We start from the raw sequence: 27704 nt of genomic DNA, 5'->3' as shown, positions 1-27704 counted from the left end.
ATCTCTGAAACAATTATTTAATAAAGACAACTTTGATTCATTTCATAATCACATACATGTTTTAGATGGTTGAGTCAGTTGTTAAGACATGATGATGGTTTGGTTGGCTTAACAGAAAGGTACAGCACTCAGCAAATGAGGTCCCTTAAACACTCCATTGTATCCAAACACACCAGATGTAAATCTCTAATAGTCCCATTACAGGAGTTCGCCTTTTCAAATATGATAATAAAATATATGTGGTGTGTTGTCCCAGTTAAGGGGTCCAAGCTCGAAATTTAAGTCCCAACCAAGAGAACGTCCCCTTCCTCCTTAACTGGGATAAACACCAGTTGAGCGTGAGGCAATAGGGTGGCAGAGGTATGCTGCAAAAATTGTCTCGGGATGGAGGTGAAGAGACATTGTGGTCATTGTATGGATTATATGACCATGCTCCTCTCAAAGTTAGTTGACTCACGGCAATGGTTGCCAACATGATCTCACGAAGTTCCATGGTATAGTAATCAATAACCCAATGATTTTAATGAACAATATAATGTGTCATAGCATCCAGTTCTCTCAATGTGGATCTGTGTGAAGATCTGCACTGTATGAGTAAACCTCAATATTGTCATTCTTTCTGCTCCATTAGAGAATTACGTCACCCAGTATCACAGCTTATGCCAAAAGAAAATCTGACAATTGATTATTTGACATTGAATTACAAATACACGTCATATTTTCTTTTATTTGCTTTATTCCTCCAAAGAACATCAAACATTTCAGAAATCTAACATCATTTAAAGACAAACACCATTACATCATTCCCTCATTATAACATCTACAGACACACAAACTATATTAAATGATCAGTAACATCACGTGTACATAAGCCTCAGCTTCAGCATCCATACAGTTTGTTGATCCTCAGGATGTCGATGTTTGACATTTCCTGTCTCTGTCCAATTTGCACAGACGCATCAGGAACGGGAGTGATGGTTTCTTTTCCATACTGGGTAGCGAAGGCTGTTCTTCCATAGTGCATGATAGAGCTGTAGTCGTATGGAGTGTTTTGATTGTTGGTGTTCTGTTTCTGGAAGTTGTAGGCCATATTAGGAGAGATGTTTGCCCAGTTGATCCTGACGTACTGGTCACGGTCGCTCCTGGTTTGCTCGTGGTAGAAGCCCAGGGCGTGATTGAGCTCATGTTCAACGATGCCATGATACACACAGCCAGCCCTGTTGAGGGAGACCACCTGTTTGCCACCTGTTCTACCAAGAGACGAGTAACACCTGAGAGGAGAAAAAACAAGAGCAGAAATAAATGTTCTGGTCTTCTTTTGGATTAAGAGCAGTTAAATGCATCTTATTGATATCTTATGATTGTCCTCACCCATCTTTGTTCTCAATGCTGATGTAGTCGATCTGAGTTGATCTGGGCACAAAGCGGATGCAGGTTTTGCTGTGGAAGGACGTCATGGCGCTCTGGATAGTACTCTTCTCATAATATGCTGCACAGGAGACGGACCAGAGTTTGAGAATCACATTTTATATGAAACATGAATATTACTGAAGGGGGTTTACTTACTAAATTCACTGCTCACTATGTAAGGGACCTCAACTAGGTTGTTGGCGTTTTTCTTCCAGAAACAGTTGTTGTTAAAGCAGTAGAGAGCATTTCTGGTTTTGGGAAACACCAGATCTCCTTCAAGCAAGACTTCAGTAGATCCTGTGTGTACAGAAAACTATATTGATGAAGTTATCCAGTTATCCAACCTATGTCTTGATCTGAATTTGCTTATTATGACAGTCATTTCTGAAATTTATAAGAATCTAAAAGCTGACTGACCATTGTTGGTCTCTAAAATCTTTGTAGTGAGGTCCACATTTTCTTGCTGTGTTACTAACAGATCTGCAAGCTCCTGCTCCTGTTGACAGACAAATGCATAATATTACTCATATAATGACTCATTATCTGAGTGTTCAGAGAGACTAAACAGGGTCTTACCGGTAGAAAAAGTGCCTGGGAGAAGCCAACCAGCAGCATCAGAATGGAGAAGGAGGCTCTTGGATCCATGTTGTCTCAGTGTATGGAGATGTTTAGGATTCTCCTCTGCTGGGGTTTGGTGTCTGTGTGCTGTCCGATCTGGACTTTATATTCACCTGTGTAGGTGGGTCCACAGAGGGATTATGGGTACATCTTAGTGTCCAGGTTCTAATGTGTTTAACTACAGGGAGGAACGTTCACCTCTTAGTCCAAAACCTTACAGAAGCTACCTGAGATTCTTTTACTAATCCACTAAAGTGGAGGTAATGTAAATTTTGGATTTGGTATAAAAGTGCCCACAAACACTGGGGTTTTAATTACACAGATTTATAAAGAATGGTCATTTGCGAAAGCAGCTTTACTGACAAAACCAAAATGTGCACCAAAATCAATTGAATAAGAGATAAAAATTGAGCTCCTTTTGATTTATTATTCATTATTCTGATTTATAATTATTAAGCTTCCTTGTAATATTATTTCATATGAAATGGATACTTTGTGGTGTATATCAGAGATTATAAGGAAGTACTTTTAATAATGGACAACAACTTCCTACATAAACAACCAGCTTTAACCAACCTAAGCTGGTTGGATGGTTTTAGCTATAGTCTTATTCAGTTTATTTCGAATTATTCAGTTAATATAAAGTGAAATTACTGTCAAACACAATTATAAACCACAAGGAGCTCAAATGTGGTCTCTTGTAGTCATCTGATGATGCTGCACATTTAGCATCAGTCTATTGATATGATTTCACAAATAAGTATTTTCTGTAAATATGTGTCAGTATATGACTTGTTCATCACTGTTTGTGGGATACCAATACAGTGGATTAGTAAAACAATCTAAGGTATCTTCTGTAAGGTTTTGGACCAACAAGTGAGGTCAACGTTCCTCCCTGTTGATAAACACATTAGACCCTGGACACTAAGATGAACCCATAATCCCTCTGCAGACCCACCTACACAGGTGAATATAAAGTCCAGATCGGACAGCACACAGACACCAAACCTCAGCAGAGGAGAATCCTGAACATCTCCATACACTGAGACAACATGGATCCAAGAGCCTCCTTCTCCATTCTGATGCTGCTGGTTGGCTTCTCCCAAGCAGTTTTTCTACCGGTAAGACCCTGTTTAGTCTCCCTGAACACTCAGATAATAAAGAGTCATTATATGAGTAATATTATGCATTTGTCTATCAACAGGAGCAGGAGCTTGCAGATCTGTTAGTAACACAGCCAGAAAATGTGGACATCACTACAAAGATTTTAGAGACCAACAATGGTCAGTCAGATTTTAGATTCCTATACATTTCAGAAATGACTGTCATAAATTCAGATCAAAACATACTGGATAACTTCATCAATATAATGTTCTGTACACACAGGATCTACTGAAGTCTTACTTGAAGGAGATCTGGTGTTTCCCAAAACCAGAAATGCTCTCTACTGCTTAAACAACAACTGTTTCTGGAAGAAAAATGCCAACAATATAGTTGAGGTCCCTTACATAGTGAGCAGTGCCCTGCTGAAAAAACCAGCATACCAGCAAGACCAGCATATGTTGTGTTTTGGTGCTGGTTTGCTAGTGAACACCAGCTAAACCAGCATCAAACCAGCATCAGCACCAGCATTAGCACCAGCTAAACCAGCAACAAACCAGCATTAGCACCAGCTAAACCAGCATTAGCACCAGCATCCCATGCTGGTCATACCAGCATATGTTGTGTTTTGGTGCTGGTATGCTGTGACCACCAGCTAAACCAGCATAGACCAGCATAATTCCCATGCTGGTCCATGCTGGTTTGATGCTGTTTTTTTCAGCAGGGTGAATTTAGTAAGTAAACCCCCTTCAGTGATACTCATGGCTCATCTAAATGTGATTCTCAAACTCTGGTCCGTTTCCTCTGCAGCATATTATGAGAAGAGTACTATCCAGAGCGCCATGACGTCCTTCCACAGCAAAACCTGCATCCGCTTTGTGCCCAGATCATCTCAGATCGACTACATCAGTATTGAGAACAAAGATGGGTGAGGACAATAATAAGACATCAAGAAGACACATTTAACCGCTCTCAGTCCTAAAGAAGAAGACCCGAACATTTATATCTGCTCTTGTTTTTTCTCCTCACAGGTGTTACTCGTCTCTTGGTAGAACAGGTGGCAAACAGGTGGTCTCCCTCAACAGGGGCGGCTGTGTGTATCATGGCATCGTTGAACATGAGCTCAATCACGCCCTGGGCTTCTACCACGAGCAAACCAGGAGCGACCGTGACCAGTACGTCAGGATCAACTGGGCAAACATCTCTCCTAATATGGCCTACAACTTCCAGAAACAGAACACCAACAATCAAAACACTCCATACGACTACAGCTCCATCATGCACTATGGAAAAACGGCCTTCGCCACCCAATATGGAAAAGAAACCATCACTCCCATTCCTGATGCGTCTGTGCAAATCGGTCAGAGACAGGAAATGTCAAACATTGACATCCTGAGGATCAACAAACTGTATGGATGCTGAAGCTGAGGCTTATGTTTCTGTGATGTTACTGATCATTTAATATAGTTTATGTGTCTGTAGATGTTATAATAACAGAATGAAGTGATGATCTTTGTCTTTGATGGAGTTGGATTTCTGAAACGTTTTTGATTGTATTAGAAAAAAATAAAGCAAATTAAAACACAAGATAAGCGTGTTGAGTTTTCATAAACATGTAATCAGTAGGGTAATGAGATAAAGCATATTTGGCCTGCTGTCATTCACAGTATTGCTTGTAAATAATAAAAATGCATTATGTCGCCAAGTAATATAAACACATTTCAGAACAAAGCTTGTGATGTTTTATGCCATTTACAGTATGATTTCATGTTTATTTTACATATCTCTAAGTCTGTAAAGATCCAGGTATAAACTGTCAGAAAAATTGATAAAATATGTACCCTACACTAGCAGTCATTGGGGCATTACTTTTTAAAAAGGTCCTAATATGTACCATTAGGTACAGATATGTATAAATTTGGTATCAATATGTACCCCTCAGATAGTAACATGAACTCCTTATTTCCAAAGGTGTATTTTTTAAAGGGTACCACTGGGGTTCATATTTTGACAATTTTTCTGTCAATGTAGTAATATCTGAGATCTCTGAAACAATTATTTAAAGAGCACCAATTATGCTAATAAATTAGCACGTTAGCACGTTATTGTAATATCCCATAGTACATACATGTTATTAAAACTTGAACTAATGCACTGTGAGTCTTATAAATTGCTTACATACCTCACCGATTTCTGCATGTCTGGAAAACGCTCGGTTTAGTTCCTGTCTCCGCCTCCCAAAATGTCTAGTGTATTCGGATTGGTCAGATGACTACTTAACTGTTATTGGTCAACTGGGTTCGGCGTGTGTTTGAAAGGTTACGCCCCTGACTAGTGATGGTCAACCCGGATCTTTTTAAGGATTCGGGTTATTCTGAGTCACTCACTAATATGATCCGGGTTGTGCGAGTCACTCGAGTCACTTGAGTCACTTGGTCAAAATCTCCCAATTCCAATCGCTAAGTCATACTAATGCCAACCAAGCAACTCGGATCACGCGTGCAGCTACGAGTTTATGACTCCTCTGCTCACAAAAAAGGCTTATGTGACCTGAGGAACTCGTAAAAAACATGCATGCCCGTGGTAACATTATCAATAACATAATTGTAAAAGTTTGGTGTGTTTAGTTTCATTTCATAACGACAAATATATCAACACCACATTTAGAAGATGTCAGGCTTGGTTGACTTGGACGTGAGAGGAACGTGTCCTGTTTCAGATTGACTTAAAAGATCCACGATAGGCTTCGGTTAATCTTGTGAGTGAGTCCCAGACAGAGCCGCTCGCCCGCTCCTGCACGGGTCCTGTGAGTGAACCACTCACGTCACTCTGAGTGACTCAGTCAACAAGAGGAGCCGTGTACGTCCGTCGGTGGCGGATCTTTCCAGCAGCACTGCTGCAGCAGTCCTCGTATTTAAAAATGTTAAACATTTGCAGCTTCTACCCAAAACATTGTGCCAGTCAAATATTTCAACAGATTAGCCTACATGAGTCAGTGGGTTAACAACACGAGCAAGGCTTGTTTCTCCTAGCCCAGGATTCAAGCTCCATGAGTTGAGTCACTCTCTGTGTGAATCCCCGAGCCGCCGACCAACTCATTGTCGCGCGCACGCATCCCTTTGTACTCGGACTCGGAGCTGCAAGAAATAATGATCCGGAATAGCAGCTTTTGGTTCACTCGGTACCCCCAGTCGACATTTGGTGATGTAAATTAACTCGTTGTTGCAAGTTATAGAACCTATGGCAGCTTATGTAGAGTTATTTGTTGTAATTCTGTTGTAAAAATTTGAAGAGCTTTGTGTTTGATACAATTTCTCATTTTTAATGCAAAATCTGAGAGGACTCAACTGACTCGGGTTAATGGTCACTAAGGACTCATGATTCTCGAGTCATTTTAGGGATCGGGTTAAATGATCCGAGTTTCGGGTGACTCGCTCATCACTACCCCTGACTACGCGTGGGTTTTCCGGTTCTGACTGAGAGTCACAGGCAACGTAAACAAGCGCTATATTTCTCTATAAACGATGGTGTCTGTACTGCCTTACCACTTCAAGCTCGATCCAGAGAGTTCAGACGGCCGTTACGATATAAACGATCTCCGTCAATGAACGCGAATGGATTTAACTTTTTTAGGTGTCCTTAGCTCTGCCAGAATGCTAAACGAAGACGAAAATGTGTTGCAAAGACATCCAAAAGGTAATTATAACGTACTACATTACTTTGCAAACTATATGGAAACACCAAATGTAGCACATAGAAAGTATTTTTTTAAATGATTATAAAACTATTTCACTTATTAACATTATTTTACTATAGTAAACTTTATTATAAAATACTGCTTACATACTATATTACTGTGCAAACTATATGGAAACACCAAATGTAACACATAGAAAGTATTTGTTGAAATGATTATAAAACTATTTCATTTGTTAACATTATTTTACTATAGTAAACTGTATTATAAAAGACTGCTTACATACTATATCACTGTGCAAACTATATGGAAACACCAAATGTAGCACAAACAAAGTATTAATTGAAATGAATGTTCTACATTATTTCACTATGGTAAACTTTTTTATGAAAGACTGCTTACTTATAAGTGCTATGTTTTTACTTATTAGGTTTTAAGGAGAATGCAACAGGTTCCAGGGCCTCTTACCTGCGTGATTCATCATCCAGGTTTTGCACAAATTGTCTAAATCCCTACACACAGAACATTTATTGTACCGACTAAAAGCCTTTGAGGTGCAGGACTAGAGTAAGTTTTATTACATTTTTAAACCAATAACACTAAAGTATCATTATAGTAACAAAGTACCCAAAAGAACAAAAGATGTAACTTTAAAGAAAATATAATAGTCAGTCAAAAGTTTTTTTTATTTATTACAAATATATATTTAAATGTTAAACAATATACAAATAAACATACTTTAGTAACCATATTGTGCTCTTGTTTCAAAAATTGTTCAATTCATTTCTTACAGCTATCTATTCAGATAAATGGCATATCAAAGCTTTGTCAGTTGGTGCTATCTAAGACGACACTATAAGGTTATCATCCTGTCGTGTGTTGTTCTCCAGATGTGCTTGGAGCTTCCTGATCAGATCGGTCACAATTTTGGCTTTCGACGACCACTGCACTGAAGATGGCATGCAATCACGTCCTCCTTTGAAGGTCTCTCAAACTGTGATGCCAGGTCCATTGGAATCGGGGTTTCCTTCAGCTTATCTTCAAATACCTCATCAAACACAAGCCTGATCACATCCTCCACATAACTGTAGAAATATTGCAGTCAATAAATCTTTTGTTTTGATCATTTATTTCCCTGCTTCATACATTAAGTGTTTAATTATGAATGTATTTGAAATAAAACATTACTGCTTACGGTATGTCACTTGTGTGTTTTGGGAACATAGCCTTGTACTTTCCCTCTCCTGCTTTTGTTACGGCTTGGTGACATTGTAATGGATGGCTGCAAGGTACAAATACCTGTAAAATATAAACAAGCAATTAATTTATTGTAAAAGTAAATACTACTTTATTTAACACAGTTACTAAAATACTTAAATACCTGCACAGCATTCCAATAAATGAGAAAATCAAAGTTTTTTTGCTGCAAATCTGAAATCTCAGGCTACGGACGGCAAAGGCATCCACTGATGATGGTGATGGAAACATTGTGAAACGATGCTACTGCCTGGGTTCCTATTATTATGCAGAGAAAAAAAACTTTGTCATCATCAGTTATACATCTAAGACTGGTAGTGGTTTCACTAGCTAAATACATATGTGTTACACACCTTTGCTCCTCATATGCCAGTCAGACTCCTTGTACTGTGTGTAATGATGTTGCATGTTTGCATACAGTGTAGAAGGATGTGTCCAGCTGCGAATCTAGGATATAGACAAATAAAACAAACATGTATTCAGTCAAAAAGACATATTATAACAATAGAGTACAACGACTATAAATCGTTAGACTATTCATTAAAACGTAAATGTATTACATATTACATGGCACAACATTAGCAACACACATTACGTGTTTACTTCGTTTCAAAATCTAAGAAAGCTTCAAGTAAATACAACAGTAAAACACATATAACTTTAAACAAATCATCTGTACTTAGAGTTTCTTGAGTTTGATCATGAGAACAAATTTTACTGGTAACAGTTTAGCTGGCATTTGTATTTGTATTTAGCTTAGCAACTTAGCAAGTTTGTAAACATGTCTAAACCAACATCGATAAAAAAAAACGATAGTCTGCATAATTCAACATACACGTGTGTAAATATGGTACGTTGTTTATGAAATACAGTATTACAACACAAAACAATTAGCTTGCAAGCTTAGCTCTACACGCACATTATGTTAATCTCCGGTTACCGGTTACGTAACGTACAGTAAAAGGCAAATAATAAACGTGAATACTTACAGCCTGTGATCCAGAAGTGCACAGTAATCCAACTTTCAAGAGGAGACGTCGCGCAAATCCAGCTTCGGTTCATGAGAAGCAGTTATTGTGAAAACTCCGTGAACAACTTCTGACTGGATTTTTCCGGAACCGTATTAAACATGATGTCCTCTGTGTAAGTCCATAAAGTGCTATTTTTCCCTCGCATCTAAAGAGACAGCGTCTACTCGAGAGATTTAATCGCTTAAACAATGAAACAAGAGTTTGCAAACAGGGTCAAAGCAGGGACTCACAACCTCCGCCATTTTAGCTCTCTTCTCGGCGCTCCCCACCCCCGTCTTTGAGGGCGTACCCAAGCAAAGCAGAGAGGGCTGAACTATGATAATGTTGGTCTTATCTACGTCACTAATCCCAGGAAGTAAACTGTTGCCTACAATCCGAGTGTTTTTTGTAGTCCTCGAACGTTAGAGACGATAACTCGCGTCATCGTTTTCTTTGAGGTATGTACTTTTTGAATATCGTTAGCATGTACTAATGCACACTTACACACAAAAGGATGTTTAAAAACGTGTATCCCATAATAGGTGCTCTTTAATAAAGACAACTTTGATTCATTTCATAATCACATACATGTTTTAGATGGTTGAGTCAGTTGTTAAGACATGATGATGGTTTGGTTGGCTTTACAGAAAGGTACAGCACTCAGCAAATGAGGTCCCTTAAACACTCCATTGTATCCAAACACACCAGATGTAAATCTCTAATAGTCCCATTACAGGAGTTCGCCTTTTCAAATATGATAATAAAATATATGTGGTGTGTTGTCCCAGTTAAGGGGTCCAAGCTCAAAATTTAAGTCCCAACCAAGAGAACGTCCCCTTCCTCCTTAACTGGGATAAACACCAGTTGAGCGTGAGGCAATAGGGTGGCAGAGGTATGCTGCAAAAAATTGTCTCGGGATGGAGGTGACGAGACATTGTGTTCATTGTATGGATTATATGACCATGCTCCTCTCAAAGTTAGTTGACTCACGGCAATGGTTGCCAACATGATCTCACGAAGTTCCATGGTATAGTAATCAATAACCCAATGATTTTAATGAACAATATAATGTGTCATAGCATCCAGTTCTCTCAATGTGGATCTGTGTGAAGATCTGCACTGTATGAGTAAACCTCAATATTGTCATTCTTTCTGCTCCATTAGAGAATTACGTCACCCAGTATCACAGCTTATGCCAAAAGAAAATCTGACAATTGATTATTTGACATTGAATTACAAATACACGTCATATTTTCTTTTATTTGCTTTATTCCTCCAAAGAACATCAAACATTTCAGAAATCTAACATCATTTAAAGACAAACACCATTACATCATTCCCTCATTATAACATCTACAGACACATAAACTATATTAAATGATCAGTAATATCACAGAAACATAAGCCTCAGCTTCAGCATCCATACAGTTTGTTGATCCTCAGGATGTCGATGTTAGACATTTCCTGTCGCTGTCCGATTTGCACAGACGCATCAGGAATGGGAGTGATGGTTTCTTTTCCATACTGGGTAGTGAAGGCCGTTTTTCCATAGTGCATGATAGAGCTGTAGTCGTATGGAGTGTTTTGATTGTTGGTGTTCTGTTTCTGGAAGTTGTAGGCCATATTAGGAGAGATGTTTGCCCAGTTGATCCTGACGTACTGGTCACGGTCGCTCCTGGTTTGCTCGTGGTAGAAGCCCAGGGCGTGATTGAGCTCATGTTCAACGATGCCATGATACACACAGCCAGCCCTGTTGAGGGAGACCACCTGTTTGCCACCTGTTCTACCAAGAGACGAGTAACACCTGAGAGGAGAGAGAAAACCACAGCAGATATAAATGTTCTGGTCTTCTTTTGGATTAAGAGCAGTTAAATGCATCTTGTTGATATCTTATGATTGTCCTCACCCATCTTTGTTCTCAATGCTGATGTAGTCGATCTGAGTTGATCTGGGCACAAAGCGGATGCAGGTTTTGCTGTGGAAGGACGTCATGGCGCTCTGGATAGTACTCTTCTCATAATATGCTGCACAGGAGATGGACCACAGTTTAAGAATCACATTTATATGAACCATGAGTATCACTGAAGGGGGTTTACTTACTAAATTCACTGCTCACTATGTAAGGGACCTCAACTATATTGTTGGCGTTTTTCTTCCAGAAACAGTTGTTGTTTAAGCAGTAGAGAGCATTTCTGGTTTTGGGAAACATCAGATCTCCTTCAAGCAAGACTTCAGTAGATCCTGTGTGTACAGAAAACTATATTGATGAAGTTATCCAGTATGTTTTGATCTGAATTTGCTTATTATGATAGTCATTTCTGAAATTTATAAGAATCTAAAAGCTGTCTGACCATTGTTGGTCTCTAAAATCTTTGTAGTGATGTCCACATTTTCTTGCTGTGTTACTAACATATCTGCAAGCTCCTGCTCCTGTTGACAGACAAATGCATAATATTACTCATATAATGACTCTTTATTATCTGAGTGTTCAGAGAGACTAAACAGAGTCTTACTGGTAGAAAAAGTGCCTGGGAGAAGCCAACCAGCAGCATCAGAATGGAGAAGGAGGCTCTTGGATCCATGTTGTCTCAGTGTATGGAGATGTTCAGGATTCTTCTCTTCTGAGGTTTGGTGTCTGTGTGCTGTCCGATCTGGACTTTATATTCACCTGTGTAGGTGGGTCCACAGAGGGATTATGGATACATCTTAGTGTCCAAGTTCTAATGTGTTTAACTACAGGGAGGAACGTTCACCTGTTAGTCCAAAACCTTACAGAAGCTACCTGAGATTCTTTTACTAATCCACTAAAGTGGAGGTAATGTAAATTTTGGATTTGGTATAAAAGTGCCCACAAACACTGGGGTTTTAATTACACAGATTTATAAAGAATGGTCATTTGCGAAAGCATCTTTACTGACAAAACCAAAATGTGCACCAAAATCAATTGAATAAGAGATCAAAATTGAGCTTCTTTTGATGTATTATTCATTATTCTGATTTATAATTATTAAGCTTCCTTGTAATATTATTTCATATGAACTGGATACTTTGTGGTGTATATCAGAGATTATAAGGAAGTACTTTTAATAATGGACAACAACTTCCTACATAAACAACCAGCTTTAACCAACCTAAGCTGGTTGGGTGGTTTTAGCTATAGTCTTATTCAGTTTATTTCGAAATATTCAGTTAATATAAAGTGAAATTACTGTCAAACACAATTATAAACCACAAGGAGCTCAAATGTGGTCTCTTGTAGTCATCTGATGATGCTGCACATTTAGCATCAATCTATTGATATGATTTCACAAATAAGTATTTTCTGTAAATATGTGTCAGTATATGACTTGTTCATTAGTGTTTGTGAGATACCAATACAGTGGATTAGTAAAACAATCTAAGGTATCTTCTGTAAGGTTTTGGACCAACAGGTGAGGTCAACGTTCCTCCCTGTTGATAAACACATTAGACCCTGGACACTAAGATGTACCCATAATCCCTCTGCGGACCCACCTACACAGGTGAATATAAAGTCCAGATTGGACAGCACACAGACACCAATCCTCAGCAGAGGAGAATCCTGAACATCTCCATACACTGAGACAACATGGATCCAAGAGCCTCCTTCTCCATTCTGATGCTGCTGGTTGGCTTCTCCCAGGCAGTTTTTCTACCGGTAAGACCCTGTTTAGTCTCTCCGAACACTCAGATAATAAAGAGTCATTATATGAGTAATATTATTCATTTCTCTGTTAATAGGAGCAGAAACTTGCAGATATGTTAGTAACAGAGCCAGAAAATGTGGACATCACTACAAAGATTTTAGAGACCAACAATGGTCAGTCAGATTTTAGATTCCTATACATTTCAGAAATGACTGTCATAAATTCAGATCAAAACATATTGGGTAACTTTATCAATATAATTTTCTGTACAAACAGGATCTACAGAAGTCTTACTTGAAGGAGATCTGGTGTTTCCCAAAACCAGAAATGCTCTCTACTGCTTAAACAACAATTGTTTTTGGAAGAAAAACGCCAACAACCTAGTTGAGGTCCCTTACGTAGTGAGCAGTGAATTTAGTAAGTAAACCCCTTTCAGTAATACTCATGGTTCATATAAATGTGATTCTCAAACTGTGGTCCATCTCTTGTGCAGCATATTATGAGAAGAGTACTATCCAGAGCGCCATGACGTCCTTCGCCAGCAAAACCTGCATCCGCTTTGTGCCCAGATCATCTCAGATCGACTACATCAGTATTGAGAACAAAGATGGGTGAGGACAATCATAAGACATCAAGAAGACACATTTAAACACTCTCAGTCCTAAAGAAGATGACCAGAACATTTATATCTGCTCTTGTTTTTTCTCCTCTCAGGTGTTACTCGTCTCTTGGTAGAACAGGTGGCAAACAGGTGGTCTCCCTCAACAGGGGCGGCTGTGTGTACCATGGCATCGTTGAACATGAGCTCAATCACGCCCTGGGCTTCTACCACGAGCAAACCAGGAGCGACCGTGACCAGTACGTCAGGATCAACTGGGCAAACATCTCTCCTAATATGGCCTACAACTTCCAGAAACAGAACACCAACAATCAAAACACTCCATACGACTACAGCTCCATCATGCACTATGGAAAAACGGCCTTCGCCACCCAATATGGAAAAGAAACCATCACTCCCATTCCTGATGCGTCTGTGCAAATCGGTCAGAGACAGGAAATGTCAAACACTGACATCCTGAGGATCAACAAACTGTATGGATGCTGAAGCTGAGGCTTATGTTTCTGTGATGTTACTGATCATTTAATATAGTTTATGTGTCTGTAGATGTTATAATAAGAGAATGAAGTGGTGATCTTTGTCTTTGATGGAGTTGGATTTCTGAAAAGTTTGATTGTATTAGAAAAAAAATAAAGCAAATTAAAACACAAGATGAAGCGTGTTGAGTTTTCATAAACATGTAATCAAAGGAAATGAGATAAATATTTGGCATGCTGTCATTCACAGTATTGCTTGTAAATAATAAAAAATGCATTATGTCGCCAAGTAATATAAACACATTTCAGAGCAAAACTTGTGATGTTTTATGCCATTTACAGTATGATTTCATGTTTATTTTATGCTACATATCTCTAAGTCTGTAAAGATCCTGAGATAAACTGTCAGAAAAATTTATAAAATATGTACCCTAGCAGTCATTGGGGCATTACTTTTTAAAAAGGTCCTAATATGTACCATTAGGTACAGATATGTATAAATTTGGTACCAATATGTACCTTTGAGATAGTAACATGAACTCCTTATTTCCAAAGGTGTATTTTTTTAAAGGGTACCACCCCAGTGCAAGCTGAGGTTTATATTTTGACAATTTTTCTGTCAGTGTAGTAATATCTGAGAACTCTGGAAACATTTCTTTAATAATTACAACTTTGATTAATTTCATAATCACATACATGTTTTACATGGTTGAGTCAGTTGTTAAGACATGATGATGGTTTGGTTGGCTTTACAGAAAGGCACAGCACTCAGCAAATGAGGTCCCTTAAACACTCCATTGTATCCAAACACACCAGATGTAAATCTTTTATAGTCTCATTACTGGAGTTCGCATTTTCAAAAATGATAATAAAATATATGTGGATTTGAGGGCTCCAAGCTCGAAATTTAAGCCCCAACCCAAAACTTCCTCCTCCTTAACTGGGATAAACACCAGTTGAGCGTGAGGCATAAAATCATATCTTTCCAAAAGGAGTCAATTTGTAGATTAAATTGTGTGTTTTCAGACAAATTGTCCATCTCATGTGGAGTACCTCAAGGGAGCGTATTGGGACCCTTACTTTTCTTAATGTATATAAATGATCCTAATATGGCCTGTACTAGTCATCTTTCGTTATATGCTGATGATGCTGCAATAATAGTTACTGATGAGAAAAAAGAAATAATAGAAAATGAATTAAGTGAAGAGATTGTGAAAATATCCAACTTTTTTTTCAAAATAAGCTGTTTTAACATTTAGGGAAAACTGAAGTTATTTTATTTGATTCTGCGGTTAAATTGAGAAAATGTTCCAAATTAGAAGTAAGGGTTGGAGAGGTGATTCTTACTTCTAAGCAGGAAGTTAAATATTTAGGATGTATGTTGGATAATACGTTGATAGGGGAAAGTATGGCTGTTGTAGCACATTCTAAAGTATGTAATAGAATAAAATTTTTAGCAAGACAGGCTGCTTATTTAGATAAACAAATTTTAAAAATGTTAGCTGGGGCATTAGTACAAGCACATTTTGATTATGCGGCAACTTTCTGGTATAGTGGCTCTACGAAACGTGTTAAGCGTAAATTACAGACTGCTCAAAATAAGTTGTGTAGAATTATTCTGAGTCTTCATCCACGAAGACATCTGACTAATAGTCATTTTAAGGAAATAGGGTTTTTAAAGGTGGATAAAAGGGTAACTTTTCTTAAACTGAAGATGGTACACAAAATACTACAGAGAAATGTTCCAAAATACTTGCATGGTTACTATGTGTTTGTAAGAGATGTTCATGGTTTTTCTACAAGGGCTAGGATAAATAACATATATTTGTGTCGGTGTAAAAGTTTAATTGGGAAAAATTCTTGAATTTTTGTATTCTAGCGCAGTTGCTTGGAATGAATTGCCTGACTGTTTAAAACAAATTCAGGATCAAGGTCCTTTTAGAAGAGAGGTTAAGGAATGGCTTTTTACTTAGGTTTTTAAATAGATTATTATGTGATATTATCACGTAGTGACTTTATGCAGAGGAACCCAAAATGGCGGAAATAGTTCCGCCCGGACCATTTTCACTGAAACACCCGGCCAGTTCCGGTAACTCCGGGCAACCGAAATCAAGTGATACTGGCTTCAGGTGTGCTAAATAAGCGTGGCGATTGGTGATTGGGCATTGTGGAAGAGCAGGGGCACATAAATAGGGCGTCAAGAAGATCGAAGAGAGAGGTTGATTTCCGGTTTTATTCTGGCAGCCCGCTGTACGACGCAACCACACATCGCGATCTACCTACCTGTGAGTTACCAACAGCAGACGTGTTAGTCCAAGTACTGTAGCAGCAGTGGCCTGCGCCTTCTTTTGCTGAAGCGACAGAGGCGTTGTATGTCCCCTTGCATGTTCACAAGAGTGCTATCGTTGTTGAAGGAAAACCTGTGTGTTCTTTGCTGTTAGCTTGCACATCAAGCCAAGGGCTTTGTGTTGCCGTGGGACTGTTCCTGCGTCTGCTGGAAAGTCGACGGTTCAGTGTGTATCAGACGTCTGTCCTTGTGAGGAAGACTAGAAGTGCTGTATCTCCACGCGTCGTCTCCAACCATCTGTGCCTAGAAGGGCTAAAGCCTTGCACCCACGCCGGTCTACTTGCCGTAAGTCGAGCCCGCCCAAAGCCCAGAGTACCTCCCTGTATACTCACCTGTATGCCCAAAGCCCAGTGTACCTTTCTGTATACTCACCTGTACGCCCAAAGCCCAGAGCCCAGTGTACCTTCCTGTATACACGCCTGTATGCCCAGAGCCCAGTCTACCTTTCTGTATACTCAGCTGTACGCCCAAAGCCCAAAACCCAGTGTACCTACCTGTATACTCACCCGTATGCCCAAAGCCTAGAGCCCACCGTACCTTCTTCTATACTCACCTGTACGCCTAAAGCCCAGAGCCCAGTGTACCTTCCTGTAAGCCCAAAACCCAGAGCCCAGTGTACCTCCCTGTATACTCACCTGTACGCCCAGAGCCCAGTGTACCTTCCTGTATACTCACCTGTACACCCAAAGCCCAGAGTACCTTCCTGTATACTTACCTGTACGCCCAAAGCCCAGAGCCTAGTGTACCTACCTGTATACTCACCTGTACGCCCAAAGCCCAGAGCCTAGTGTGCCTACCTGTATACTCACCTGTACGCCCAAAGCCCAGAGCTCAGTGTACTCTCCTGTATATTCACCTGAACGTCAAAGCCCTGAGCCCAGTGTACCGACCGTGTACTCACCTCTACGTCTCGAGCCAGGAGGCAAGTGTACCCATCTGTGGATTATCTGGGCACCGGCAGCTTAGAACTTAAGATACCTACCTGTCCCATTTACCTGTGTTCTGTCCCTCTAAGTCCCGACAGAGAGGCTTTGAAGAGTCACGAAGAGGGAGACAAAGTAAAGGACATTCAACCCTAATTCACGTGTAGACGAGGAAAACAAGGACAGGCCAAGAAGACTTACCTGTGGTCCCCGTGCGAGTCAGAAGCGACTCAGAGCTATTCAAAGCCCCAGAACTTACTTTTTAAGAATCCCTTTCCCTTTTCCCTTTTTAATATTTAATAAAGATTGTTATATTTTATTCTGTTTCTCGTCTGTTTGGTCATTGGGGCATTTTGGGACCTCCTCGGGGTGGAAACTGAAGAAGGGACTCACGTTAGAGGTGGTCCGCTCCGACCTGTGACAATATGTTGATGTGTGGTGTTGATTTCATTCCCATTATGAACTGCTTGTCCATTCTTGAATAAATGGGGACCACAATGGAAATAAGCCTGAGGCTTTTTTGTGTATTTTATCCTCAACAGTTTATTTTAAGATGTGTATGAACAGGTCTTTTGGGCTTGATTGTATCTTTTTTAACTTGTATTGTCAAATAAAACAAACAAACAAACAAACAATGGGGTGGCAGAGGTATGCTGCAAAAACTGTCTCGGGATGGAAGTGAGGAGACTTTGTGTTGATTGAATGGATTATATGATAATCTCAAAGTTAGTTGACTCCTGTTGCCAACATGATCTCACACAGTTCCATAGTATAGTAAGCAACTACCCAATGATTTTAATGAACAATATAATGTGTCATAGCATCCAGTTCTCTTAATGTGCATCTGTGTGAATTTCTGCATTGTATGAGTAAACCTAAATATTGAAATTTTTTCTTGCTCCATTAGAGAATTACATCAACCAGTATCACAGCTTATGCCAAAAGAATATCTGACAATTGATTCTTTGACATTGAATTACAAATACACAAATTGTCTTTTAATCTGCTTTATTCCTCCAAAGAACATCAAACATTTCAGAAATCTAACATCATTAAAAGACAAACATCATAACTTCACTCCCTCATTATAACATCTACAGACACATAAACTATATTAAATTATCAGTAATATCACAGAAACATAAGCCTCAGCTTCAGCATCCATACAGTTTGTTGATCCTCAGGATGTCGATGTTAGACATTTTCTGTCTCTGTCCGATTTGCACAGACGCATCAGGAATGGGAGTGATGGTTTCTTTTCCATACTGGGTAGTGAAGGCCGTTTTTCCATAATGCATAATGGAGCTGTAGTCGTATGGAGTGTTTTGATTGTTGGTGTTCTGTTTCTGGAAGTTGTAGGCCATATCAGGAGAGATGTTTGCCCAGTTGATCCTGACGTACTGGTCACGATCGCTCCTGGTTTGCTCGTGGTAGAAGCCCAGGGCGTGATTGAGCTCATGTTCAACGATGCCATGGTACACACAGCCGCCCCTGTTGAGGGAGACCACCTGTTTGCCACCGGTTCTACCAAGAGACGAGTAACACCTGCGAGGAGAGAGAAAACAACAGCAGATATAAATGTTCTGGTCATCTTCTTTAGGACTGAGAGTGTTTAAATGTGTCTTGTTGATATCTTATGATTGTTCTCACCCATCTTTGTTCTCAATACTGATGTAGTCGATCTGAGATGATCTGGGCACAAAGCGGATGCAGGTTTTGCTGTGGAAAGACGTCATGGCACTCTGGATAGTACTCTTCTCATAATATGCTGCAGAGGAGACGGACCAGAGTTTGAGAATCACATTTATATGAACCATGAATATTACTGAAGGGGTTTACTTACTAAATTCACTGCTCACTATGTAAGGGACCTCAACTAGGTTGTTGGCATTTTTCTTCCAGAAACAGTTGTTGTTTAAGCAGTAGAGAGCATTTCTGGTTTTGGGAAACACCAGATCTCCTTCAAGCAAGACTTCAGTAGATCCTGTGTGTACAGATATTGATGAAGTTATCCAATATGTTTTGATCTGAATTTGCTTATTATGTCAGTAATTTCTGAAATTTATTGGAATCTAAAATCTGACTGACCATTGTTGGTCTCTAAAATCTTTGAAGTGATGTCCACATTTTCTTGCTCTGTTACTATCATATCTGCAAGTTTCTGCTCCTATTGACAGACAAACAAATAATATTACTCATATAATGACTCTTTATTATCTGTTTATTATCTGTTATCTATTATCTTTATTATCTGTTTTCAGAGAGACTAAACAGGGTCTTACCGGTAGAAATAATGCCTGGGAAAAGCCAACCAGCAGCATCAGAATGGAGAAGGAGGCTCTTGGATCCATGTTGTCTCAGTGTATGGAGATGTTCAGGATTCTCCTCTGCTGAGGTTTGGTGTCTGTGTGCTGTCCAATCTGGACTTTATATTCACCTGTGTAGGTGGGTCTACAGAGGGATTATGGCTACATCATAGTGTCCAGGGTCTAATGTGTTTAACTACAGGGAGGAACGTTGACCTCACCCATTAGTTTATCTCATGTTGAATCGATTATCTCATCAGATTTGTCTGTGGTGTGCGTTGTGTTAAGAGAGTCTGAATCTGCTCGGAAGCACGTCAGAGGTGTTTCGATCACAAATCAGAAATATTTAACATGTTCAATATGTATGATCAGAAAGTGAGTTGATAAAAGACGAAACCATAACACCTGCAGTCATAGCGCTAGATGTAAAAAGCAGTCCACATTATTAATGAACTTTCTTTATGCTCGCCGTCTGTTGTGTTTGTTTACTGTGAAGTCACGTTTGACAACGAGGCATTGCGAGATTTCCTGTGTGCTCCGTTGAGACTCCCGTTGTTTGTGAACTTATGTGAAAGGAATTTGAATATGTGTGCAGTGATGACCATACAGCAATCCACAAACTATACTTTAGGAACAACACTGATAAATCATAGATTTTGTTTCATCTTGTTTGTGGTCTCTCACATTTTGAAAATCTTATAAGATTTAAAAAGCTTTTGCTGTGGCCCTAGCTTTAGAGAGACCAAAGTTAAGCTCCTTGTGATTAATTTGGTTTCTTTGTAATATTATTTCTTCTTCTTTTATTTTTTAACACCATTCCAGCATATACGGCTATATTCATGGCGAGAACCAGGTAATCCATACACAAGGTTTTTTTATTCAGACTTTACTCAGTTGATTTATACACAAGTTGGGGGAGGGACAATTTGGTATCTCCAATTTGCCTAACTTGCATGTTTTTGGCCTGTGGGAGAAAACCGGAGTACCCGGACTAAACCCTCGCTGACACAGGGAGAACATGCAGAAACTCCACACAGAAAAGCCACCTGCCCTAGCCGGGGCTCGAACCGGGAACCTTCTTGCTGTGAGGCAACAGTGCTACCCACTGAGCCACCCATAATATTATTTCAAATGAACTGGATACTTTGTGTTGTATCAAACATTATAATGACGTACCTTTAATGTTGGACAACAAATTAATACTGAAAAGATCAGCTTAAACCAGCCTAAGCTCTTTGGGTGGTTTTAGCTGGTGTCCCAGATGGTTTTGTTCAGTTTATATCAAAATATTTAGTTCATATAAAGTGAAATTATAATCAAACAGAATTATAAATCAAAAGAAGCTCAATGTTGGTCTCTTGTAGTCATCTGATGATGATGATGCACATTTAGCATCAGTCAATTAAAATTACTTCACAATAAGTATTCTCTGTAAATCTATGTCAGTGTATAATTTATATATTACTGTTTGTGGGCACTTTAATATCAGTGTAAAAGTTACATTAGCCCCACTTTAGTGGATTGGTAAAACAATCTCAGGTAGCTTCTGTAAGGTTTTGGGCTAACAGGCAAGGTCAATGTTCCTCCCTGTAGTTAAACACATTAGACCCTGGACATTAAGATGTACCCATAATCCCTCTGTGGACCCACCTACACAGGTGAATATAAAGTCCAGATCAGACAGCACACAGACACCAAACCTCAGCAGAGGAGCATCCTGAACATCTCCATACACTGAGACAACATGGATCCAAGAGCCTCCTTCTCCATTCTGATGCTGCTGATTGGCTTCTCCCAAGCAGTTTTTCTACCGGTAAGACCTTGTTTAGTCTCTCTGAACACTCAGATAATAAAGAGTCATTATATGAGTAATATTATGCATTTGTCTATCAACAGGAGCAGGAGCTTGCAGATCTGTTAGTAACACAGCAAGAAACTGTGGACCTCACTACAAAGATTTTAGAGACCAACAATGGTCAGGCAGCTTTAACATTTCCCCATATTACAACAATTACTGTCATAAAAACTAAATTCAGATACATATTGGGTAACTTCATCAATATAATTTTCTTTACACACAGGATCTGCTGAAATCTTGCTTGAAGGAGATCTGGTGTTTCCCAAAACCAGAAATGCTCTCTACTGCTTAAACAACAACTGTTTCTGGAAGAAAAATGCCAACAATATAGTTGAGGTCCCTTATATAGTGAGCAGTGAATACAGTAAGTAAATCCCCTTCAGTAATACTCATGGTTCATATAAATGTGATTCTCAAACTGTGGTCCGTCTCCTCTGCAGCATCTTATGAGAAGAGTACTATCCAGAGCGCCATGACGTCCTTCCACAGCAAAACCTGCATCCGCTTTGTGCCCAGATCATCTCAGATCGACTACATCAGTATTGAGAACAAAGATGGGTGAGGACAATAATAAGACATCAAGAAGACACATTTAACCGCTCTCAGTCCTAAAGAAGAAGACCCGAACATTTATATCTGCTCTTGTTTTTTCTCCTCACAGGTGTTACTCGTCTCTTGGTAGAACAGGTGGCAAACAGGTGGTCTCCCTCAACAGGGGCGGCTGTGTGTATCATGGCATCGTTGAACATGAGCTCAATCACGCCCTGGGCTTCTACCACGAGCAAACCAGGAGCGACCGTGACCAGTACGTCAGGATCAACTGGGCAAACATCTCTCCTAATATGGCCTACAACTTCCAGAAACAGAACACCAACAATCAAAACACTCCATACGACTACAGCTCCATCATGCACTATGGAAAAACGGCCTTCGCCACCCAATATGGAAAAGAAACCATCACTCCCATTCCTGATGCGTCTGTGCAAATCGGTCAGAGACAGGAAATGTCAAACATTGACATCCTGAGGATCAACAAACTGTATGGATGCTGAAGCTGAGGCTTATGTTTCTGTGATGTTACTGATCATTTAATATAGTTTATGTGTCTGTAGATGTTATAATAACAGAATGAAGTGATGATCTTTGTCTTTGATGGAGTTGGATTTCTGAAACGTTTTTGATTGTATTAGAAAAAAATAAAGCAAATTAAAACACAAGATAAGCGTGTTGAGTTTTCATAAACATGTAATGAGGGTAATGAGATAAAGCATATTTGGCCTGCTGTCATTCACAGTATTGCTTGTAAATAATAAAAATGCATTATGTCGCCAAGTAATATAAACACATTTCAGAACAAAGCTTGTGATGTTTTATGCCATTTACAGTATGATTTCATGTTTATTTTATGCTACATATCTCTAAGTCTGTAAAGATCCAGCTATAAACTGTCAGAAAAATTGATAAAATATGTACCCTACACTAGCAGTCATTGGGGCATTACTTTTTAAAAAAGGTCCTAATATGTACCATTAGGTACAGATATGTATAAATTTGGTATCAATATGTACCCCTCAGATAGTAACATGAACTCCTTATTTCCAAAGGTGTATTTTTTAAAGGGTACCACTGGGGTTCATATTTTGACAATTTTTCTGTCAATGTAGTAATATCTGAGATCTCTGAAACAATTATTTAATAAAGACAACTTTGATTCATTTCATAATCACATACATGTTTTAGATGGTTGAGTCAGTTGTTAAGACATGATGATGGTTTGGTTGGCTTTACAGAAAGGTACAGCACTCAGCAAATGAGGTCCCTTAAACACTCCATTGTATCCAAACACACCAGATGTAAATCTCTAATAGTCCCATTACAGGAGTTCGCCTTTTCAAATATGATAATAAAATATATGTGGTGTGTTGTCCCAGTTAAGGGGTCCAAGCTCGAAATTTAAGTCCCAACCAAGAGAACGTCCCCTTCCTCCTTAACTGGGATAAACACCAGTTGAGCGTGAGGCAATAGGGTGGCAGAGGTATGCTGCAAAAAATTGTCTCGGGATGGAGGTGACGAGACATTGTGTTCATTGTATGGATTATATGACCATGCTCCTCTCAAAGTTAGTTGACTCACGGCAATGGTTGCCAACATGATCTCACGAAGTTCCATGGTATAGTAATCAATAACCCAATGATTTTAATGAACAATATAATGTGTCATAGCATCCAGTTCTCTCAATGTGGATCTGTGTGAAGATCTGCACTGTATGAGTAAACCTCAATATTGTCATTCTTTCTGCTCCATTAGAGAATTACGTCACCCAGTATCACAGCTTATGCCAAAAGAAAATCTGACAATTGATTATTTGACATTGAATTACAAATACACGTCATATTTTCTTTTATTTGCTTTATTCCTCCAAAGAACATCAAACATTTCAGAAATCTAACATCATTTAAAGACAAACACCATTACATCATTCCCTCATTATAACATCTACAGACACATAAACTATATTAAATGATCAGTAATATCACAGAAACATAAGCCTCAGCTTCAGCATCCATACAGTTTGTTGATCCTCAGGACGTCGATGTTAGACATTTCCTGTCTCTGTCCGATTTGCACAGACGCATCAGGAATGGGAGTGATGGTTTCTTTTCCATACTGGGTAGTGAAGGCCGTTTTTCCATAGTGCATGATAGAGCTGTAGTCGTATGGAGTGTTTTGATTGTTGGTGTTCTGTTTCTGGAAGTTGTAGGCCATATTAGGAGAGATGTTTGCCCAGTTGATCCTGACGTACTGGTCACGGTCGCTCCTGGTTTGCTCGTGGTAGAAGCCCAGGGCGTGATTGAGCTCATGTTCAACGATGCCATGATACACACAGCCAGCCCTGTTGAGGGAGACCACCTGTTTGCCACCTGTTCTACCAAGAGACGAGTAACACCTGAGAGGAGAGAGAAAACCACAGCAGATATAAATGTTCTGGTCTTCTTTTGGATTAAGAGCAGTTAAATGCATCTTGTTGATATCTTATGATTGTCCTCACCCATCTTTGTTCTCAATGCTGATGTAGTCGATCTGAGATGATCTGGGCACAAAGCGGATGCAGGTTTTGCTGTGGAAGGACGTCATGGCGCTCTGGATAGTACTCTTCTCATAATATGCTGCACAGGAGATGGACCACAGTTTAAGAATCACATTTATATGAACCATGAGTATCACTGAAGGGGGTTTACTTACTAAATTCACTGCTCACTATGTAAGGGACCTCAACTATATTGTTGGCGTTTTTCTTCCAGAAACAGTTGTTGTTTAAGCAGTAGAGAGCATTTCTGGTTTTGGGAAACATCAGATCTCCTTCAAGCAAGACTTCAGTAGATCCTGTGTGTACAGAAAACTATATTGATGAAGTTATCCAGTATGTTTTGATCTGAATTTGCTTATTATGATAGTCATTTCTGAAATTTATAAGAATCTAAAAGCTGTCTGACCATTGTTGGTCTCTAAAATCTTTGTAGTGATGTCCACATTTTCTTGCTGTGTTACTAACATATCTGCAAGCTCCTGCTCCTGTTGACAGACAAATGCATAATATTACTCATATAATGACTCTTTATTATCTTAGTGTTCAGAGAGACTAAACAGAGTCTTACTGGTAGAAAAAAAGCCTGGGAGAAGCCAACCAGCAGCATCAGAATGGAGAAGGAGGCTCTTGGATCCATGTTGTCTCAGTGTATGGAGATGTTCAGGATTCTTCTCTTCTGAGGTTTGGTGTCTGTGTGCTGTCCGATCTGGACTTTATATTCACCTGTGTAGGTGGGTCTACAGAGGGATTATGGATACATCTTAGTGTCCAAGTTCTAATGTGTTTAACTACAGGGAGGAACGTTCACCTGTTAGTCCAAAACCTTACAGAAGCTACCTGAGATTCTTTTACTAATCCACTAAAGTGGAGGTAATGTAAATTTTGGATTTGGTATAAAAGTGCCCACAAACACTGGGGTTTTAATTACACAGATTTATAAAGAATGGTCATTTGCGAAAGCATCTTTACTGACAAAACCAAAATGTGCACAAAAATCAATTGAATAAGAGATCAAAATTGAGCTTCTTTTGATGTATTATTCATTATTCTGATTTATAATTATTAAGCTTCCTTGTAATATTATTTCATATGAACTGGATACTTTGTGGTGTATATCAGAGATTATAAGGAAGTACTTTTAATAATGGACAACAACTTCCTTCATAAACAACCAGCTTTAACCAACCTAAGCTGGTTGGGTGGTTTTAGCTATAGTCTTATTCAGTTTATTTCGAAATATTCAGTTCATATACATTGAAATTATAGTCAAACACAATTATAAACCACAAGGAGCTCAAATGTGGTCTCTTGTAGTCATCTGATGATGCTGCACATTTAGCATCAATCTATTGATATGATTTCACAAATAAGTATTTTCTGTAAATATGTGTCAGTATATGACTTGTTCATTAGTGTTTGTGAGATACCAATACAGTGGATTAGTAAAACAATCTAAGGTATCTTCTGTAAGGTTTTGGACCAACAGGTGAGGTCAACGTTCCTCCCTGTTGATAAACACATTAGACCCTGGACACTAAGATGTACCCGTAATCCCTCTGCAGACCCACCTACACAGGTGAATATAAAGTCCAGATTGGACAGCACACAGACACCAATCCTCAGCAGAGGAGAATCCTGAACATCTCCATACACTGAGACAACATGGATCCAAGAGCCTCCTTCTCCATTCTGATGCTGCTGGTTGGCTTCTCCCAGGCAGTTTTTCTACCGGTAAGACCCTGTTTAGTCTCTCCGAACACTCAGATAATAAAGAGTCATTATATGAGTAATATTATTCATTTCTCTGTTAATAGGAGCAGAAACTTGCAGATATGTTAGTAACAGAGCCAGAAAATGTGGACATCACTACAAAGATTTTAGGGACCAACAATGGTCAGTCAGATTTTAGATTCCTATACATTTCAGAAATGACTGTCATAAATTCAGATCAAAACATATTGGGTAACTTTATCAATATAATTTTCTGTACAAACAGGATCTACAGAAGTCTTACTTGAAGGAGATTTGGTGTTTCCCAAAACCAGAAATGCTCTCTACTGCTTAAACAACAACTGTTTCTGGAAGAAAAACGCCAACAACCTAGTTGAGGTCCCTTACATAGTGAGCAGTGAATTTAGTAAGTAAACCCCTTTCAGTAATACTCATGGTTCATATAAATGTGATTCTCAAACTGTGGTCCATCTCCTGTGCAGCATATTATGAGAAGAGTACTATCCAGAGCGCCATGATGTCCTTCCACAGCAAAACCTGCATCCGCTTTGTGCCCAGATCATCTCAGATCGACTACATCAGTATTGAGAACAAAGATGGGTGAGGACAATCATAAGACATCAAGAAGACACATTTAAACACTCTCAGTCCTAAAGAAGATGACCAGAACATTTATTTCTGCTCTTGTTTTTTCTCCTCTCAGGTGTTACTCGTCTCTTGGTAGAACAGGTGGCAAACAGGTGGTCTCCCTCAACAGGGGCGGCTGTGTGTACCATGGCATCGTTGAACATGAGCTCAATCACGCCCTGGGCTTCTACCACGAGCAAACCAGGAGCGATCGTGACCAGTACGTCAGGATCAACTGGGCAAACATCTCTCCTAATATGGCCTACAACTTCCAGAAACAGAACACCAACAATCAAAACACTCCATACGACTACAGCTCCATCATGCACTATGGAAAAACGGCCTTCGCCACCCAATATGGAAAAGAAACCATCACTCCCATTCCTGATGCGTCTGTGCAAATCGGTCAGAGACAGGAAATGTCAAACACTGACATCCTGAGGATCAACAAACTGTATGGATGCTGAAGCTGAGGCTTATGTTTCTGTGATGTTACTGATCATTTAATATAGTTTATGTGTCTGTAGATGTTATAATAAGAGAATGAAGTGGTGATCTTTGTCTTTGATGGAGTTGGATTTCTGAAAAGTTTGATTGTATTAGAAAAAAAATAAAGCAAATTAAAACACAAGATGAAGCGTGTTGAGTTTTCATAAACATGTAATCAAAGGAAATGAGATAAATATTTGGCATGCTGTCATTCACAGTATTGCTTGTAAATAATAAAAATGCATTATGTCGCCAAGTAATATAAACACATTTCAGAGCAAAACTTGTGATGTTTTATGCCATTTACAGTATGATTTCATGTTTATTTTATCCTACATATCTCTAAGTCTGTAAAGATCCTGAGATAAACTGTCAGAAAAATTTATAAAATATGTACCCTAGCAGTCATTGGGGCATTACTTTTTAAAAAGGTCCTAATATGTACCATTAGGTACAGATATGTATAAATTTGGTACCAATAT

General features: G+C 39.1%; 8 protein-coding genes and 1 long non-coding RNA gene across 9 annotated transcripts; 4 read left to right on the top strand and 5 right to left on the bottom strand.

Annotated features, from left to right (window-relative positions):
* Window positions 1-866: 866 nt before the first annotated feature.
* Window positions 867-2055, bottom strand: LOC135721556 (hatching enzyme 1.2-like). The gene is made up of 5 exons (XM_065243898.1): window positions 1987-2055; window positions 1828-1900; window positions 1567-1707; window positions 1372-1489; window positions 867-1271 (listed from the first exon to the last, which is right to left on the bottom strand). The coding sequence occupies exons 1-5, from the start codon at window positions 2053-2055 to the stop codon at window positions 881-883; spliced, it is 792 nt and encodes a 263-aa protein (XP_065099970.1). The 3' UTR covers window positions 867-880.
* A 1025-nt stretch (window positions 2056-3080) lies between these two features.
* On the top strand, window positions 3081-4552 carry LOC135721553 (hatching enzyme 1.2-like). Its single transcript, XM_065243884.1, has 5 exons — window positions 3081-3149; window positions 3239-3311; window positions 3415-3566; window positions 3951-4057; window positions 4161-4552. The coding sequence occupies exons 1-5, from the start codon at window positions 3081-3083 to the stop codon at window positions 4549-4551; spliced, it is 792 nt and encodes a 263-aa protein (XP_065099956.1). The 3' UTR covers window position 4552.
* A 2947-nt stretch (window positions 4553-7499) lies between these two features.
* LOC135726552 (uncharacterized) lies at window positions 7500-9643 on the bottom strand. Its single transcript, XR_012335909.1, has 4 exons — window positions 9073-9643; window positions 8208-8530; window positions 8022-8125; window positions 7500-7911 (listed from the first exon to the last, which is right to left on the bottom strand). It is a non-coding gene; the product is annotated as an uncharacterized lncRNA (long non-coding RNA).
* An 863-nt stretch (window positions 9644-10506) lies between these two features.
* On the bottom strand, window positions 10507-11675 carry LOC135726504 (hatching enzyme 1.2-like). Its single transcript, XM_065244644.1, has 5 exons — window positions 11607-11675; window positions 11445-11517; window positions 11194-11334; window positions 11000-11117; window positions 10507-10897 (listed from the first exon to the last, which is right to left on the bottom strand). The coding sequence occupies exons 1-5, from the start codon at window positions 11673-11675 to the stop codon at window positions 10507-10509; spliced, it is 792 nt and encodes a 263-aa protein (XP_065100716.1).
* Window positions 11676-12700: 1025 nt separating this feature from the next.
* LOC135726520 (hatching enzyme 1.2-like) lies at window positions 12701-13863 on the top strand. Its single transcript, XM_065244645.1, has 5 exons — window positions 12701-12769; window positions 12859-12931; window positions 13035-13175; window positions 13252-13369; window positions 13473-13863. The coding sequence occupies exons 1-5, from the start codon at window positions 12701-12703 to the stop codon at window positions 13861-13863; spliced, it is 792 nt and encodes a 263-aa protein (XP_065100717.1).
* A 4414-nt stretch (window positions 13864-18277) lies between these two features.
* LOC135721549 (hatching enzyme 1.2-like) lies at window positions 18278-19474 on the bottom strand. Its single transcript, XM_065243871.1, has 5 exons — window positions 19406-19474; window positions 19212-19284; window positions 18967-19107; window positions 18774-18891; window positions 18278-18668 (listed from the first exon to the last, which is right to left on the bottom strand). The coding sequence occupies exons 1-5, from the start codon at window positions 19472-19474 to the stop codon at window positions 18278-18280; spliced, it is 792 nt and encodes a 263-aa protein (XP_065099943.1).
* A 1699-nt stretch (window positions 19475-21173) lies between these two features.
* LOC135726536 (hatching enzyme 1.2-like) lies at window positions 21174-22340 on the top strand. Its single transcript, XM_065244646.1, has 5 exons — window positions 21174-21242; window positions 21332-21404; window positions 21511-21651; window positions 21728-21845; window positions 21949-22340. Exons 1-5 carry the CDS (start codon window positions 21174-21176, stop codon window positions 22337-22339), a joined length of 792 nt encoding a protein of 263 aa, XP_065100718.1. The 3' UTR covers window position 22340.
* Window positions 22341-23843: 1503 nt separating this feature from the next.
* LOC135721544 (hatching enzyme 1.2-like) lies at window positions 23844-25012 on the bottom strand. The gene is made up of 5 exons (XM_065243856.1): window positions 24944-25012; window positions 24782-24854; window positions 24531-24671; window positions 24337-24454; window positions 23844-24234 (listed from the first exon to the last, which is right to left on the bottom strand). Exons 1-5 carry the CDS (start codon window positions 25010-25012, stop codon window positions 23844-23846), a joined length of 792 nt encoding a protein of 263 aa, XP_065099928.1.
* A 1025-nt stretch (window positions 25013-26037) lies between these two features.
* Window positions 26038-27200, top strand: LOC135721535 (hatching enzyme 1.2-like). Its single transcript, XM_065243844.1, has 5 exons — window positions 26038-26106; window positions 26196-26268; window positions 26372-26512; window positions 26589-26706; window positions 26810-27200. Exons 1-5 carry the CDS (start codon window positions 26038-26040, stop codon window positions 27198-27200), a joined length of 792 nt encoding a protein of 263 aa, XP_065099916.1.
* Window positions 27201-27704: the final 504 nt, after the last annotated feature.

This window comes from Paramisgurnus dabryanus, chromosome 24, assembly GCF_030506205.2.
Source record: "Paramisgurnus dabryanus chromosome 24, PD_genome_1.1, whole genome shotgun sequence".
NCBI lineage: Eukaryota > Metazoa > Chordata > Actinopteri > Cypriniformes > Cobitidae > Paramisgurnus > Paramisgurnus dabryanus.
Note: the sequence above shows the minus strand (reverse complement) of the source record. Positions and strands in the feature narration are given on the sequence as shown.

What these genes read in the sequence shown, in the direction of transcription:
- LOC135726536 (XM_065244646.1), top strand. Translation starts at nt 21,174, where the DNA reads ATGGATCCAAGAGCCTCCTTCTCCATTCTGATGCTGCTGATTGGCTTC. An exon ending in CCCAAGCAGTTTTTCTACCG is followed by an intron (nt 21,243 to 21,331) that starts GTAAGACCTTGT and finishes CAACAGGAGCAG; the next exon opens with GAGCTTGCAGATCTGTTAGT. An exon ending in TATAGTGAGCAGTGAATACA is followed by an intron (nt 21,652 to 21,727) that starts GTAAGTAAATCC and finishes TCTCCTCTGCAG; the next exon opens with CATCTTATGAGAAGAGTACT.
- LOC135726520 (XM_065244645.1), top strand. Translation starts at nt 12,701, where the DNA reads ATGGATCCAAGAGCCTCCTTCTCCATTCTGATGCTGCTGGTTGGCTTC. An exon ending in GATTTTAGAGACCAACAATG is followed by an intron (nt 12,932 to 13,034) that starts GTCAGTCAGATT and finishes CTGTACAAACAG; the next exon opens with GATCTACAGAAGTCTTACTT. An exon ending in CGTAGTGAGCAGTGAATTTA is followed by an intron (nt 13,176 to 13,251) that starts GTAAGTAAACCC and finishes TCTCTTGTGCAG; the next exon opens with CATATTATGAGAAGAGTACT.
- LOC135721535 (XM_065243844.1), top strand. Translation starts at nt 26,038, where the DNA reads ATGGATCCAAGAGCCTCCTTCTCCATTCTGATGCTGCTGGTTGGCTTC. An exon ending in CCCAGGCAGTTTTTCTACCG is followed by an intron (nt 26,107 to 26,195) that starts GTAAGACCCTGT and finishes TAATAGGAGCAG; the next exon opens with AAACTTGCAGATATGTTAGT. An exon ending in AGTATTGAGAACAAAGATGG is followed by an intron (nt 26,707 to 26,809) that starts GTGAGGACAATC and finishes TTCTCCTCTCAG; the next exon opens with GTGTTACTCGTCTCTTGGTA.
- LOC135721549 (XM_065243871.1), bottom strand. Translation starts at nt 19,474, where the DNA reads ATGGATCCAAGAGCCTCCTTCTCCATTCTGATGCTGCTGGTTGGCTTT. An exon ending in CCCAGGCATTATTTCTACCG is followed by an intron (nt 19,285 to 19,405) that starts GTAAGACCCTGT and finishes CAATAGGAGCAG; the next exon opens with AAACTTGCAGATATGATAGT. An exon ending in AGTATTGAGAACAAAGATGG is followed by an intron (nt 18,669 to 18,773) that starts GTGAGAACAATC and finishes CTCTCCTCGCAG; the next exon opens with GTGTTACTCGTCTCTTGGTA.
- LOC135721544 (XM_065243856.1), bottom strand. Translation starts at nt 25,012, where the DNA reads ATGGATCCAAGAGCCTCCTTCTCCATTCTGATGCTGCTGGTTGGCTTC. An exon ending in GATTTTAGAGACCAACAATG is followed by an intron (nt 24,672 to 24,781) that starts GTCAGACAGCTT and finishes CTGTACACACAG; the next exon opens with GATCTACTGAAGTCTTGCTT. An exon ending in CATAGTGAGCAGTGAATTTA is followed by an intron (nt 24,455 to 24,530) that starts GTAAGTAAACCC and finishes TCTCCTGTGCAG; the next exon opens with CATATTATGAGAAGAGTACT.
- LOC135726504 (XM_065244644.1), bottom strand. Translation starts at nt 11,675, where the DNA reads ATGGATCCAAGAGCCTCCTTCTCCATTCTGATGCTGCTGGTTGGCTTC. An exon ending in GATTTTAGAGACCAACAATG is followed by an intron (nt 11,335 to 11,444) that starts GTCAGACAGCTT and finishes CTGTACACACAG; the next exon opens with GATCTACTGAAGTCTTGCTT. An exon ending in CATAGTGAGCAGTGAATTTA is followed by an intron (nt 11,118 to 11,193) that starts GTAAGTAAACCC and finishes TCTCCTGTGCAG; the next exon opens with CATATTATGAGAAGAGTACT.
- LOC135721556 (XM_065243898.1), bottom strand. Translation starts at nt 2,055, where the DNA reads ATGGATCCAAGAGCCTCCTTCTCCATTCTGATGCTGCTGGTTGGCTTC. An exon ending in CATAGTGAGCAGTGAATTTA is followed by an intron (nt 1,490 to 1,566) that starts GTAAGTAAACCC and finishes TCTCCTGTGCAG; the next exon opens with CATATTATGAGAAGAGTACT. An exon ending in AGCATTGAGAACAAAGATGG is followed by an intron (nt 1,272 to 1,371) that starts GTGAGGACAATC and finishes TTCTCCTCTCAG; the next exon opens with GTGTTACTCGTCTCTTGGTA.
- LOC135721553 (XM_065243884.1), top strand. Translation starts at nt 3,081, where the DNA reads ATGGATCCAAGAGCCTCCTTCTCCATTCTGATGCTGCTGGTTGGCTTC. An exon ending in GATTTTAGAGACCAACAATG is followed by an intron (nt 3,312 to 3,414) that starts GTCAGTCAGATT and finishes CTGTACACACAG; the next exon opens with GATCTACTGAAGTCTTACTT. An exon ending in GTGCCCTGCTGAAAAAACCA is followed by an intron (nt 3,567 to 3,950) that starts GCATACCAGCAA and finishes GCATATTATGAG; the next exon opens with AAGAGTACTATCCAGAGCGC.